Here is a 15,945-nt window from a genome sequence, read left to right as displayed (position 1 = left end):
TGTCGATTCACACTGCAGGCGCAGATTCAGAAATTTTTCAAAGGGGGGGGGGGGGGGTGAAGTATTTTTCAGAAGCGGGGGTTGAAGGCGAAAACAGTTCAAACGTACGTTGTACACATACATATCGTTAAATAACTCAATAGAATATCGATTCAGGGTGGAGTATGGTTTTTGAAAGCGGGACGTTGATCAATCTGGGAAAAAGTACTTGTATACATTACCAGAAAGTTTTTGAAAAAGAAAGGGAAATAAATCTCCGAACCTGAAAATCCTATTTTGTAAAGGGAGGGTTTTTATTTTGTTTTTACAACCGAATTTCTTTATATAATACAACATTAGCCTTTCACCTTACATTTCCTATAGTAAAAACACAACGAAAAAATTGGAACTTTCTTATTTCTCTTTCTCTTAAATTGCAAATCCAAAGGGGGGGGGGGGGTTGCAACCCCCGGAACCTCCCCCCCCCCCCCCCCCCCTCTGGATCCGCCACTGCACTGTCTCTAAATATACAATGTATTTCTGTCTTACTCCATGCTATCGGACTGACTCTGCATCACGTAATAATCTCACATTTTCTCCGAAACAGCATTCTTTCTTGTAAAGTGGGGTAATAAATTGTGTTTTTTTTGTTTTGTTTTGTTTTGTTTTTTTTTTGATTGAGCGATTATTCTGGGGGTTTTACGCCAGCAATTTTTTCGTATTGTAAGGTTACACATAACAGAGAAATAAGCCCTGGGGTTCAATATCAAGGGGATGGGGGTGGGGGGGTCTTGTCCACACGTACCTGTGTTTTTCTAAAAATTAACACAAGAAACATAAATTATATTGACGCAAGCGTCAAAAATCGGCCGCAAACCAATTAATTGTTCCTTTTATGGTCCCTCTAGATCCGCCACTACATTTCTTCTCTTTGAGTTGTAGCGGGAAAATTCTTGGCACATTGTAAAACGTGCATTATCCTCGTCTGCTAAGGGCCAAATCTTGTAATATTCTATTCTGTAGCCTGCTAAGTCTTTTAATGAATTAACATTTAAACATATGTTTCAAAATGTTTATATATGTACATATGTACACGTCATTTTAAAATAAATGCGTACAACAAATCCCGTCTGAATGGAGAAAGTAAAATTGCGTAATATACATAACGCGGTCTTTGCTTTAGACTACGCCCAACACATCTCCGCACCTCAAACATGTCTAAGTTCATAAATAGGATTGGATGAAATATTTACCTCATTCTTCATAAGAATTTTTAATTTTATGTTTATGATGCGTTCTTCTTTAACCTTTAGACGCTCTTTTTGATATACTACTATATTAATGTTAAATATTTTTTATTTAAATTGTTTTCACACCGCAAAAACGCACAGCGACTTCGAACTTTCATATCATAGAGCCGACCGCCTCCTGGCCGGTAATTAGTTGACGATACAAAAATATAATACTCCTGATATATGTAATCTATTTAATATTTAAAAATCTATAATATAAATTGATATATTTTTTGCTGATCAAAAATCCATTAATTATTTAAATTTACGTCTAATATATATAACACTTTTTCTTGCATTGTAATTTAATCAAATGACCCATTTGATATAATTATATTGAATTATTTCTTGATAGTAAGAACATAATAAAGGGGAGTAATCAAATGTTGAACTCGCTTTTGATTGGTTCGTTTGGATATTGAATCTCGAATTTCGAATTTTGAATCTCGAATTTCGAATCTCGTATTTGGAAACTCGAATCTCGAATGAGCCTTCTGGGCTTTCGTAGGTTTTTGTTTTTCTATTCCTCTATTTAAAACGGTGCTACAGTGTGTATATAGGGGTCAAAAATTAGAACGCCTAAAAGAGCGAAAATTTACACATATTTTGCTTTTTATCTTCTAAACTAAAAATAAATTTTTAAAACATAGAACAAAATTTGTGCAGAATTACAAGATCTTTGAAATGATATCCTAAAAAAAAAGGGCTGGCCCCTAAATTAAGGGATCTAGAGGGCCCAAAGGTTTTTTCCAGATATCTCAAAAAGGATTGAGAATTTGTAATACGTCCAAGAAGCAAAGTTGTTCAAAATGTCAAGCTTAATCTATTGGTGTCGTCAAAATGCGTCCGGTGACGTCACTTTTGGTCAAACTGGAAGTCGTCAGAAAATGCATATTTTTGCCGTTCTTGGCAAGTTTTTGGGCAACATATGTCACTGGTAGCATAAAACTTAATTTTCCATCCGTCGACATCATATCTGGTCAAACCGGAAGAAGCCAAAATTAGCTTATTTTTTAAGGTTTTGATGCAAAATTTAAATTATAAAGTGACTGGAGACGACTTAGCTCATTGTTTTATTTTGTTGACGTCACTTCCGGTCAAAACAGGACGGAAGACCTACTCTTTGCTTTGCAACGAGCTTTGCTCTAGTCTTTATGAATATTGCTACATTGAATATTAATCAAAGGAAAGATGATAAGTATTTTTCCACTCTCCCGTTTTGTTATTTAAACTAAACACAAGGAGAAAGTTGTCTCTGAATAATCTGTATGACATCCAGAATACGTTAAAAACCTTATTTCAACAAAGTTTAACATTCAATTTAGCTAGGTATATTATTCTTATCCAGTCTATTTCAGTTACACGTGTTATACGCATAAAGAATTCTTCACCTGCCGTATAAAATCACTTACCAGTACATTGATTATAAACTTTTCTGCTCATTTAATAACACATGACTCAAACAAAATAACGTTTTCACGAGATCAATAACATGTTAAAGAATCCATTTCATATCGTTAACCATATCGAATTATTTAGAGTTTTTGAGTTATAGAGCAAAAACTTTCAAGTTCCCTAGATTCCTAATTTGAGGGGCCAGTCCCTTTTTCATGATGTCAAATGATAGATCTTAAAATTATGCACAACATTTGTTCAACATGTCTTAACAAATTATTTTTAGTTTAAAAGATACATAAGGAAATATATGTAAATTTTTGCGCTTTTAGGCATTCTCATTTATGACCCCTATCTAGCACCGTTTTGGGTGCAGAAATCGAAAAAGAAAAACCGATGTGCACAACTTCAATTCTTCTAGTATCTGAATTCAGTAGAATTTCTGCTCCGGCTTTTGTCGTTTCTGACCCTTTGTCTGGAAACGAACAGTACCAAATTTTCATTTAAAGGGAAATAACTCGACAGCGGAAGAGAATTTTTTAAATTTGTTCGAATACATTTTAATTAAATTTTGCAACGTTTGAAAACTCTGAAAATTTGAGCGAAATCCGATAAGAAATGAGCGAGTTATGAGGTCTCAAAGTTGGCGTCTAGAAAAAAAAGAATAATAGGGAATAATCTTAACCATCCGAATCAGTAGAAGCTCTTCCACCTGAGCGGAAGACCTTAATAATTGATAACTGAACTCTTTTATTTTTCGTTTTTCATGGCACCTGATCCCGCCTCCCATGCATAAAAGGTCCGTGCTCTAACTGCTCTAGAGGGACTTTTGAGCTTAAATACTGTTCGTTATCTTCATACGTTTCACTGTACAATTATATAAATAATTCTAGTGAGTAGCGATTACACGTTACAGGTAATCATTACCTATCCTTTTTATAGTTGTCTCTTTAATTGGTTGTTGTTATTGTTGTTGGTTGTTCACTTATTCCTGATAAACTGCTCTCTGTAATGCTTGATTTCTCTGTTAATAAAGATTATTTCTTATGTTAGTTGATCAATTTCAAATTTAAAATCCATCATATTCATTATAATTTTATTAAAACAAGCTATACCGAGGATTGGCGACTACTTTAGTCGACACACGCAGTAAAAAATACCTCATTACACTCGCAAATGATTATTTTTATTTAAAAGATGTTTAAAATTCGTTTTATATCTCATGTCATATCTTGCGTTTTGATTTTATTGTTTAACTGGGTAAGTTGACCGAAAGAAATATGAAATAAACAAGGGTGATATAGATGAGTCTTAAAATGAAATTCACTTGATGTGTGATTGAAAGAAGTTTTGAACTTAAAACAAGCAGTTATTCAACCGTAAGTCATGTATCCCATATATGTGTGTGTTGTTATAATAATCTCTTATTTGTATACATTGTATAAAAATACCAATACTCACTCTGACAAATGTATCCGCCATCAATTTTACTGTCACAAGAGATGTCATTCCAAAGATAAGTAGCATTTTTATACCACATTTGTAAACAATTTTCATTTCTTCCAGAGTCATTCGGTTCTCCTGAAGGGAGAAAAAAGATTTTATTATATTAGATGAACAAATCGAAGAAAATATCTATGTTAAGTTGTTAGGCAATTCCAAGTTTTTATGCCCCAGTAAACGAAGTTTCGGGGTATATAGTTATTGTCGTGTCCGTCTGTCTGTCCAGCTGTCTCTCTGTCTCTGTGTTTGTCTGTTTGTCCGCAAAAACTTAAACCTTGTCCATACCTTTCGATTTAGTAGAGCTGTAACTTTCATATTTTACATCTGTACTCCTTGTGATAAGACCTTTCTTTGGGTACCACCGAATTTGACCTTTTAACCTTGACCTTGGAATTTGACCCTTTTTTACACAAAAAATTCAAATTTTTACTTTGGCCATAACTTTTGAACAGTAGACACCAGGGCATTTATACTTTACATATATATTTTTTGTGGCAAGACCTTTTACAGGATACCACCAACCTTGACCTTTTGTCCTTGACCTTGGAGATTTACGTAATAATGAAAAAAACTTTAACCTTGGCAATAACTTTTAGACGGTAAGGGCTAGAGCATTCATACTTCACACATGTAATCCTTGTAAGAAGACGCTTCATTGGATACTAAGAGCGTTACCCTTTGGCTTTGGAGTTTTACCTACTTTTAAAATAACAAACCTTGATCATATCTTTTAAAGGGTAAGAGGTAGTGCTTTCATACTTTAAAAATTTAATCCTTGTGACAAGACCTTTCATTTCATACCAAGACCTTTGACCCTTTGATCTTGACCTTAGAGTTTGACTTACTTTTAAAAAATCTTAACCTTGGCCATAACTTCTGAACGGTTAGGGCTAGAGCTTCCATACTTCACATATATATTCGTTGTAGCAAGAGCATTTATTGGATATCAATAGCTTTGACCTTGACCTTGGAGATTTCCGGACTTAATAAAAAACATTAACCCTGGCAATAACTTTTGAAGAGTAAGGGCTAGGGCTTTCATACTTCACATATTTAATTCTTGTGACAAGACCTTTTATTCAATACCACAAACCCTGACCTTCTGACCTTGATCTTGGAGTTTAACGTACTAATATTATTTTTATTAACCTTGGCCATTACTTTTGAATGGTTAGGGCTAGGGCTTCCATACTTCAAACACATAATCTTTGTGGAAAGGCCTTTCATTGGATACCAATAACCTTAACCTTCTGACCTTGATCTTGATGATTTCTGTACTTATGAAAAAACTTTAGCCTGGCCATAACTTGGGAACAGATGGTGATAGGGCTTTCATGTTTTACAATTGTATTTCCAGTTAAGAGAGTCTACTTTGGGTACCAATATATTAAATTTGCTTCTAAGAAAAGTTTAATCTTCACAATGTTGCCATACGGGGGCATCAGTGTTTCACAAACACATCTTGTTTTTTTTATTTCTAGCACCCGCGTGTGTCTTGGTTTAATGATCATTATCCATGAAATTACGTATCCTACAACGATTTTTAATTAACCCACGAAAATTAATGCCCACGAATTTTAATGATACAATAGTACTTGCAGCAAATTACATTATTTTAAATCTTTTTGTAATAATTTATTTTATATCTCAGAGATTTTGGCACAAGATAAAGTTTCCTTCTTTGCAAAATGATTATTTTGATTGTCATGAATTTAAAATGGGGAGATTTTAGCTTATCAAACATTCAGTCTTAGAAATGTAAATTAGACCAGGATAAATATATATACTTTTCAGATGTCAAATAGGATGTATGGGAATAACGAACAAAATTCAAGCTCAAAAGTCCATTAAGCGAACGCGGATCTACAAAACATCAGAGGTTGGATCAGGTGTCACCGGGGAGTGAGCATTCTCTGTCGATCGGTCACATCCGATGTGTGCTCCTTGCAAGGATCGGGAAATCACGGGAAAGATCAGGAAGTGTCTTATGGGAGCTAACATAATGGCTATTTTTCTAATCTCTAAAGAGATTTTATATAGTTTTACATATTTACAAAAAAGACACTAATCAACATTCTTTTTTGAAAAATGTGTTTTTTATTCGTTGATACAGCTAAAAGTGTATAAAATCACTTTAAATATAATCTACCTCAACATGTAGGAAGCCAAACTCGACAGTACGATATTTTTCATAAAGAAATTAATTTCTAGAAACTATCGACGACTCCATATATAGGTTCTCGCTTAAGCGAATTTGATGCAAAAATACTACAGTTTGCTACGAATATAATAAAAAAAGAAGAATTTTGACTGGTTTTTTAATTGCTAAAGCAAATATTTGTCTTTCAAATCTATCCATCCGTGTGTTAAATTCTCCGGAAAAAATATATTTTGTATACATAATGAAATTTAAGGAACAAAAAAAATCCATTGAAATATCCAACTAGTGTGTCCCAGTTATTGCATGTGTCGCCTGTATTACAATTTCATTCAGATGTAAATAAATCTAGAAGTAGGAACCTACTTTTACTGTGGTAGCATTATATTTTATGCATTCATGTTATTTGTCTGCCATAAAATACATCTCTACGAATAATAAGTCTGGGTTAGAATCTAAAGGTCAAATAAGATATGACCTCCAACCAACAAACTTATTGGAATGAAGAAATTGAAATTGATTTTAATTACCTAAAAACGGGTAATTTCCAACAATCCTTAAAATATTCATGTTTTACTGAAATTATCAAGAGGTTATGTTTAGTCTGCCTAGATTTTTAATACAATACTTAATGCATTCAATTTAGTTGAGCTGTATTGGTCTCAACTTATGGATATGTATGCAAGTAGAGCTAATTCATGAACAAAGTTTAATAAGGAATAATAATAACGCCTTTGGGGAAATTGATTGTAATTTTTAATCACGTGACGGGCACTCAAGTTTTTTTTTTTTTCAAATTGTCAATTATTCTAAATCACATTTTCGCGAGAACTCTATTGTCGCGTAATTACGAGAGAAAATGTGCTGGCGAGAATATAAATTAAGATTTTATTGAGCAATATCTATAATTCGTGAAAAATATGTTTTTACTTACAGAAAATTAAAAAGTGTCCTTTAAAAAAGGACTACAATACGTGGACCATATGTTTGTGTTTCTAACCGAAATTCAATTTAAGAAATTTTCGATCTAGGTTTTGTGAATATTCAAGTAGGTTCGTTCATATTTTCTACAATGATCTGCCTACTATGACTGATCGTTTTTTCATTGCAAATCTGTTAAATTTAATGTTCATTCAGCCTACAATTTTGTCGTTTTTAAAAATCAGGCTATTTTGATACGAGTAACTCACAAGTAAAATTGATGCAAAGCATCAAATCGACCGGAAACAAAATGCAGCATTTAACAGAATTATTTCATAATTTTAAAAAAAGTCCATGCAAGGAAAGGTATTCAAACGTGACTCATTTTTATATCAGGCTGCCTTCAAAGCAAAATAAAAAATAAAAAAAAAATACAAAAAATGACATTTTACCGCATTTGCTTATAAAAAGATTCATCGATGTAAAAGAAAGTCAATAATAAATGATTAGAATTTATTGTCATGAATCAGAATAAAGATGTAGGCCTCTCAAGATAAACAACCTGCTGATACCCTGGATCATGGTCACGTGATAATGCCCATGGTTTCTGCAGAGAAGTTTATACTGCCAGCCGCGGTGCAAAATGTAGAAAAAATATCTTTTTGTCATTTGCAGCTGTAGAGAGTATACAAAACAATTTTTTCCTAGTTGAAAAACCTTTCTATTTCTATTCATCATGCATGTTTACCACGTCATTATTATCCGGAAAATCATGACGATTTCCTTTCATATCTGATAAACTCCAGGACTGAGGAGTATCTATTGTAAACTCTTTTGATATAACCATAATTAAATTATCAATTATCTGATGAAAAATGACAATAAAACTGAAACATAATAACAACAAATAATACTATGATTAAAGCAAGTTTAAGATATTTTACTCGTGATTTGATTTTTACTTGTTATCATTAAGAATCGTTTTACTGAACTAATAAAAAATAACGTCTCATTTCTCCATGTGCACTTTCTAATACATCCACAAATAGATTGGCCGCTGCTACGGCAGATAATAACGGCTGGGACTTTACACCTGTTCCCGATTTCCAGAAGAAATCTATCATTGGAAAAAACACAAAACTAAAGCCGCTGAAGACATGTTCCATCTTATAAAACCTACCCGGTATAACTATTCCGCTTAAGGAAGTTTTTAATTCAAGATGTAATCTACATATTCTGCAAGTTTTTCTTACATTTTTAAATTCTTGTGCCATAGAATCAATGTTTAGTTTGTATATAAAAGTACATGTAAAAGAAAGAAATACGGATGGACTAATGAAGGATATGGAAATAACGAACAGTATTCAATCTCAATATGATATGCAGATTTAAATGCGAGATTTGCCAATGAATGGCATATTTTAATTCAAATAAGGCGAATTATTCTACGGTCAAATCTCTAATATTCTCGCGCATGCGTAGCCTGTCCAGGGCATCCGGATTAGCCTCACTTATATATTTTTTGCGTGGACCTCAGGCTCCACGCAATGACAATTTCGCGAAAATAAGGATTCGCAAAGTTCAGTGATCTACAGTATTGCAAATTATCATCTTCTTCAAAGGCACAAGACTTGTTCGTTATTAATAATAAGATTGAAGGAAAAGGGCTACCTCTAAGATGTTGGATCAGGTGCCTAAGAGGATAAAGCATCCCCTGTTACCAGGTCAACCCGCAGTGATTGCTATGTATTAACTGTACTGCCGCTAGAGTTCGATGTTAAGAATGCTAACTTATTACCGGAACTTGTTAAGAGCAGGTCTGAAGTATCTCGTTGTTTTACGCAAGTCCGTTTTTAGCGTTTCCCATGTGCTTCTTTGTTGTGAGTGGTAATCAGTGGTTTTAAAATTTTGCATAAATGTTAAACTAATTTTCCATGTAGTTACGGACACTGTTAAATTACATCTAAGGAATTTTTTAAAATAAAAAATAAAGTGAAATCTACCCCCCCCCCCTCTCCAAAATTTTAACGTTGTTGATTTTTATACTTGATCGTTCTTCTTTGTGCTTAGTTTCACACAAATAAGATAATTAATTGTTGCATTTACTTGTAGAAATTATATTTATTTATACACGAGCACAAAAATGCACAAACAAAAATCATGACATTGTTTTCTGTTTCATGACATTTGTCAAAGATATAGTCCGTTCCCCATTCATTTGATCCCGTTATTTCAGGCAGAGGGAAGATATTCTCCTTCTTTTGGACTGTACTTTTGTATACCTAGCAATGGAACACTGTAAGGAGCCTATTTGTGTACATACCGATACCAACTGAAGCAGCCTGTATGTCATTCTAATAGACGGTTAAATAAATCATGAATAATAAACTTTTTAAATTATTTAATTAGATGTTTACATAACTAATTATCTTTTTTCATGCACTTAAAAATCTATATATCTATGTAATGTCTTATACTATATGTGCATCTTGAACAATTTGTTGGTAGGCATATATTGATAAAGGAGACACAATATTCCTTAGTCGTCCAGCTGAATACAAAAAAAGGTCTTACAACTGATATGAAACACGTAGGCCAAACTATTAATGATTGCATTACTATTTATAAATACTTAAAAATAATATGAACCTTCAAACTAACCATGTATGATTTATTGTACCAATAATGATTACACTCAACACATTCCTATTAATAATAACACATTCAACAAATAAACCCAGGCAGTGATTTCATATTTAGGCATGTTAATCTATTTCAATCTTGTTTCCTTGTTTAACAATCTACGTATATCTCTATCTTAATTTAATGTTAGTGAGATAAACAAGGAAATTAACATAATGGGATTTAGAAAAAATAAGATGAAAATTAACTGTGACAAGTGTTGGTGTCTTTTATTCACGCATCCCGTTCCAAAAATAAAGAATAATTAATTAAAATAAACATAAAATACAGTTCACCGAGGAGAAAAACAAACAAGCCTAAAAATTAAGTAACTCTTTTATTAATGACTAATATTTTTGTTCAACATAATATACGTGAATTCTAAACACATCCCAGAGTTTTCATTTGTTCGAAATCAAAAATCAAAAGGAAAATAATTTTGTTTACACGAATTCAAACATTGCTTTGATGGCAAATATATATACCTATGAAATAGGAGGTTATTAGTGGTTGGAGCGTCTCTATAAGAATGAGAAATTTTTGAGAAGGACGTTAAACAACAAACAAACGAAGATTATTAAACAAGATAAGAAAGTATGCCGTAAAAAGTGATTCCGATTTCCTTTGCAATCAGAAAAAAATCATAGATTTATACATGCTATTCACTTCTCTATGACACCTAATCCCTAAGGTTTATGATCTGCGTTTGCTTTACTCCCGATTTGTTATGTTTTAATGGATTTTGTGCTTGAAAACTGTTTGCTATCTCCATATATCATGCAATATAAGAAGTAATCAGATTTAAAGTTTTTGAATCCAATATTCGTCAAAATTCAAATTCATTTCGATTGTTGGGAACATAAAAATTATTCAAAACACATATGGTATTGAAAAATATCTTCCATAGGAAATAAAAACAATAACCTGCAGCCCAGTGTGTTTGGTTTATCTGAGTACCATCTTCCCATGTCCAGTTCCCAGAGGGTGACTTCTTACCTCCAATGAAGTAGGTCAAGTTTTCATTTAGATTCCCTAGAACAAGATCTCTCTACATTTATTTGACTTTTTCACTGGAGGCAAATTCTCTTTTTTCTGTATATTTTTTTAGATATTGGATTTGTACTCACTGAGTGTACATATTTCGCTGATGACCGTGGCTAAAGCACCTCCAGCTTCTTTACATTCCTTGGCAGCCGTATTCCAATTGATGCTATGTTCTTTAAACAGATATGATAGTCTATTTTCAGGACATGGACTCCACGAGCAGACTATTTCGGAAACTAAAACAATAAATAAAAAAAGTTAATAGTTAGACAAAAAAAAATACAGAACTAGGTAGAACCAAGATAGCAAGAGATGAAAAAGATAAAGTTTATTAAAATACATACCTAGGAAACAGAATGAACACGTAAGTTTGATTTTAAACATGCTCTCGTGTTGAATACACACAAAGCAGGAAGTAGCGGAGAGTATATTGGATTGTTTCTTTTTCACGTCATGACAAACTAGAGAAATATGCGCACTTATAGTTCGTCTTGTTTGTCAATTTCTTCCACACTTACAGTTGTTGTTTATCAAGCAATGCTTAAGTTCTTTTAATAAATGTAAAAAAAAATCTTTCATACTCCACTAGCAAAACTTCAGGTTGAAGTTAAGCTTCCAAAGCATTCAATTTTGAAATATACATCATCTCTCTCTCGCTCTTTCTCTCTCTCTGGTGTTCAATATTTCTCCAAAAGTGTGCAATAGATGTTTTAGATCTAATTTTAAATGTTTCTTTTCTTTTTCTTTTTTTAGCTCAATGAGGAACAATTTCAATTTGTATTTTTAAAAAACTTCCTGGACCAACAACTGTCGTCACTTGCGTCTCGCTCATTCTTTTTCACTCTTCTGTTATTCATCCAAAAAACAGGCGATTATCAGAAGTATGGAAAGCCGTAGGGTACCCCCATCATACAGAAGACATACCTCCGTGTATCAGGTTTAGATTTAAACGAACTAATCCACGCGTGTCCCAGTGGAAAATCGAGTAAAAGTAAGAAAATATTTTTTTGGCATTTTTGTCACAAAAGGCTACAAAGAGATATAACATTCATTAATCGGCATTTTGTTATTAACAGAAAGATTAGAAACCGTTGGCACAATAAGCCAAAAAGAAAATAACAAAAGGGTTGCATAATTTAATCAATTTATGAAATTTTTTATAATTTTTTTCTCAAACAGACATATTATCCTACGTCTTAACGTTCATCAAGTAATTTACATAGTACTTTCATAATTACTTCAATACCTCGCAAATATTTGATGTGTCATTTTTCTTTTTTACCCCGGACAGCAAAAATCTAAAAGATGTCAGTCTCGATACGATCATTCTATCGTTTCATTGCTTTGCAGCATATGGGATATGTTCTAATCTGTCACAATTTTTTTTATAAGAAACCAAGTGGGTTGATTAAGAGATAAATCTTGTGATCCACAAAGAGATTCCGATCAAATAATTTTCATTGCCTTGCAGCTCCCCATTTTTTAAAATGTTTTTATTATAAATTTTTTTTCAATCCTTCCATACTTCTGATTATCTAATTGCTTCATCATTTAATTCACAAGTTTATTCTTTGATGTTTCATCTCTTCTCAAAAAGTTGAATGAAAAAGAAATATTATTATCTGTCCAATTTTATACCAAAGGAGAGAATGCAATTTCATAGGAAGTGATGTATTCTTACACTCCGTCTTAACTACCGGGGTACGTGTAGACACAACAAAATTCAATTGTAATGACGAAGTAAACTTCAAGACAATACAAATTATTCTTTATAAGGAAAGAAACGACAAACAGAATAAATTATGACTAAAAATTGAAAATTACTTCCTTAGAATAAAGAATTTCGTCAGATTCATATCTTTTAAGAGGCTGTTTCATGAATGGGAACAAACTTGAAAAAGTTGAATCGTGTCTATGAGTGTTCCTGTTAAATACAGACAACGTTTTCCATCCCTCCACGTCCTGCTTTCTGCATCAACCCAAGAAATTCTCTGCCTGAGAAGAAATATTAATCCGTCATTAATTCATTATGAATTATTCATAAATAAATTTTATTTTTAACAGTTCTGAAATACACCGTATTCCCAAACATGCTCGAAGAGGGAAATTCCTTATATCGGTTTCAAACAAATAGATAATTTACACGATATATGATTGAATGTATATTATTTTACGTCGTGTTCGAGAATTTTTCACTCATATAGAGATGTCCCGATGTACCGCTAAATTAAGGGCTTCATAAATTAGACCCTTACTTTGTATTCAGGGCAATTGAGCTGTGGGGGTTCAATATCTTGAAAAAAGTACTTCATAATCAAACCAAGTAGAACTTGATTTCTGTTTAATTCGTTCCTCAGTCGAAAGAAATTATTTAATGGTTAGTGGAGTAATAGTTGCGGCATATATTCTATCTTTTATATTTTATACTTTGATATTGAATACTGTTCGTTATCTCCATATCCTTCCATCGACTTGAGTCAATCAAACTTTCGATCAAGGAGAGAGCGATACCAAGTGGGCCACTGTGAGGGCTTACTTGAGATATTTCTATAACCCTTTATAATGTACATGGACAATCGTTGTCGTTATCGTGAGATACATAATTTTATATTGTTACAAAAGAGAAAGTAAAGAAGATCGCCACAAAGTCGGGTTAATATCGACGACGAAAGATTTCTTTTGACCAAAAAAGGATAATATGTTGGTTGGAGTACATTTAAATGTACGTCCGAATTAGACACAAAATACGCAATTTACATTGAAGTATTAAAGATGAAACATATGAAGATAACGAACAGTATTCAAGATCAAAAGTCCATTAAACAATACCAAATAGAAGCAGAGCAAACACAGACTTCCAAAACATAAGAGGTGGGATCAGGTGTCATGGAGGAGTAAGCATCCCCTGCCGACCGGTTACACCCGCCGTGTATTCCTTGTCATGATCAAATTTGTAGAGAGAAAGATAGAGACAGAGATGGGAAGAAAGATTCATATAAAAGTGTTCTAAAATTAAAATCATTACAATTTAAAGTCATCATTTCGTAAGTAATATGGTCGATCCAAAGACCTTGTCAGCAAATACATTTTATCATTGAGTCAAATGCTGACTGACATTTTCATAGTTATTGTTAGTCCACCATTTATACACTGAGTTGACGACGGGTTATCCCGCTTTTCCAGGTCATGATAATAAGCACACGGAGGGTCTGACCGGGCAGCAGGGTAATAACGAATAAATAATGGCCTTGCAATTACTATGAAAACGTCAGTCATCATTTGACGCAGTGATAACATACATTTGCTGACAAGTTCATTGTATCAACCATAAAACTTACGAAATGATGACTTTAAACGAGACTGCTGATATTCTTGTTTCATCAACATTTCTGTTAAAAAAATTACCTCGTTTTTTGGGAGTTGAACTATGTTCAATTTCCCATGGTCATCACGCATTTAACATGCGCAGTAATTTGTGTTGACTATATAGAGCCGAAAGCGAGGCTACTGTGTCGACCGATTACTCCGATGATATTCAACAGAAAACATGCATAAACATCCGCCACAAATAGTTCATGTCATTTTCTCCTGAATTGATCTAATTTTCATAATTTAAGTAAATGTAATAATAAAGTAATCTTATTTTGAATATTAGATTTCGTTCAAAGTAAAACTAAATTATACAGAACCTCAAAAGTTTCTCTTAATGGAACTCTTTTTTAGTGTAGCGTCATACACTGAAAGAGATACGAACGACAACTCTACATACCGACGACAAGGGGTAAATCTAGCTAGTTTTCACAGAGAAGTTTTATATAACAAACCTGTTAGCTTTCAAAAGATGCTGTGTTAAAATCCACATTTTATCAACAGTGATATTATTCCTGCGAAACTGAAATTTTCATAACACATGGGTAAAGGTGCCAAGGAAAAATATATTACAAATTAGAAGACTGTGAGCAGTGAATTATGTAAATAATTAACCGCCTCTAATATGAATATAATGGCAGTGTCCATGTTTTGCAATGGGAAACCAAAAATATGTGTAGGATGAAAATTAAAGTAATGTGTTATTTATGTAATGTCTCTGAATGTCTTTCTCTGTCAAGATTATTGCTCAAAAAATCTGAAACAGTTGTCTGTATATTGTTCATTCACTTAACCTGCCTATCAAAGATTTTATTTTCCACCATGTTCAACTCCCATGAGTGTTTTCAATACTTTGATTTTAAATTGAAGGTACATAGATCATGCTATTACGTATCCAATTTACTGAGAGATAAAAACCACGTATGCAGGTGATAAAGGTATGTAAGGTATTGTTGCATAAGTAATTGAAATTGACAATTGAAAAATTTCAGTTAACAATTTACGTCTTTTTCAAGTAAAATATCCAAATATGAAATAGATGTTTCAGAGTTTGTAGTATCTTTAACCCAAGCTCAGTCCTACATGGCACCAGATCCCACCTCTAATGTTTTGGAGGTCCGTGTTTGCTTTGCAACTATTTTGTGTTGTTTTATGGACTTTGAGCTTGAATACGCCTCTTTATCTCCATGTAGTTCACCAAATTACATGTTTTTTATCATGAAATTACCGGTAGATACGTAGGTCATGAATTGTGAACGGATTACTTAATTTGCACGATCATGACAGGACGGGATCCTAACTCCTCCATGGCACTAATCCCACATCTGACTTTCAAGGGATCAGAGTTTGCTCTGAATTGTCGCAGACAAAAGTGAGGTTGGTACAATAATACGATTAAGTCCGTATATCAAAAAATTAACATGGCAAATGAGCAATGCGATTTTGTGCCTATAAAAAGTAAATATAGTACTGAGGCTCTGTTAAATTTCTTTAATATAAATAAATATCAATCTTGTCCTTCAAAAACAATTTAATGTTTATGACGTATGTCCAAAAATTAATAACAATTCAAAGTCTGGATTAGCAGCCCGGCTTTTATAT

The 15,945-nt window shown here is 32.9% G+C and overlaps 1 protein-coding gene across 1 annotated transcript; it reads right to left on the bottom strand.

Annotated features, from left to right (window-relative positions):
* Positions 1 to 3,616: 3,616 nt before the first annotated feature.
* On the bottom strand, positions 3,617 to 11,455 carry LOC134270807 (C-type lectin domain family 4 member G-like). The gene is made up of 5 exons (XM_062753053.1): positions 11,319 to 11,455; positions 11,058 to 11,210; positions 10,855 to 10,962; positions 4,128 to 4,247; positions 3,617 to 3,690 (listed from the first exon to the last, which is right to left on the bottom strand). The coding sequence occupies exons 1-5, from the start codon at positions 11,356 to 11,358 to the stop codon at positions 3,617 to 3,619; spliced, it is 495 nt and encodes a 164-aa protein (XP_062609037.1). The 5' UTR covers positions 11,359 to 11,455.
* Between the last annotated feature and the right edge of the window lie 4,490 nt (positions 11,456 to 15,945).

Source organism: Saccostrea cucullata, unplaced genomic scaffold, assembly GCF_032062105.1.
Source record: "Saccostrea cucullata isolate Sc308-1 unplaced genomic scaffold, CSIRO_AGI_Scuc_v1 ctg4445, whole genome shotgun sequence".
NCBI classification, from domain to species: domain Eukaryota; kingdom Metazoa; phylum Mollusca; class Bivalvia; order Ostreida; family Ostreidae; genus Saccostrea; species Saccostrea cuccullata.
The sequence above is the reverse complement of the archived record's forward strand: the minus strand, read 5'-3'. Positions and strand labels throughout refer to the sequence as shown.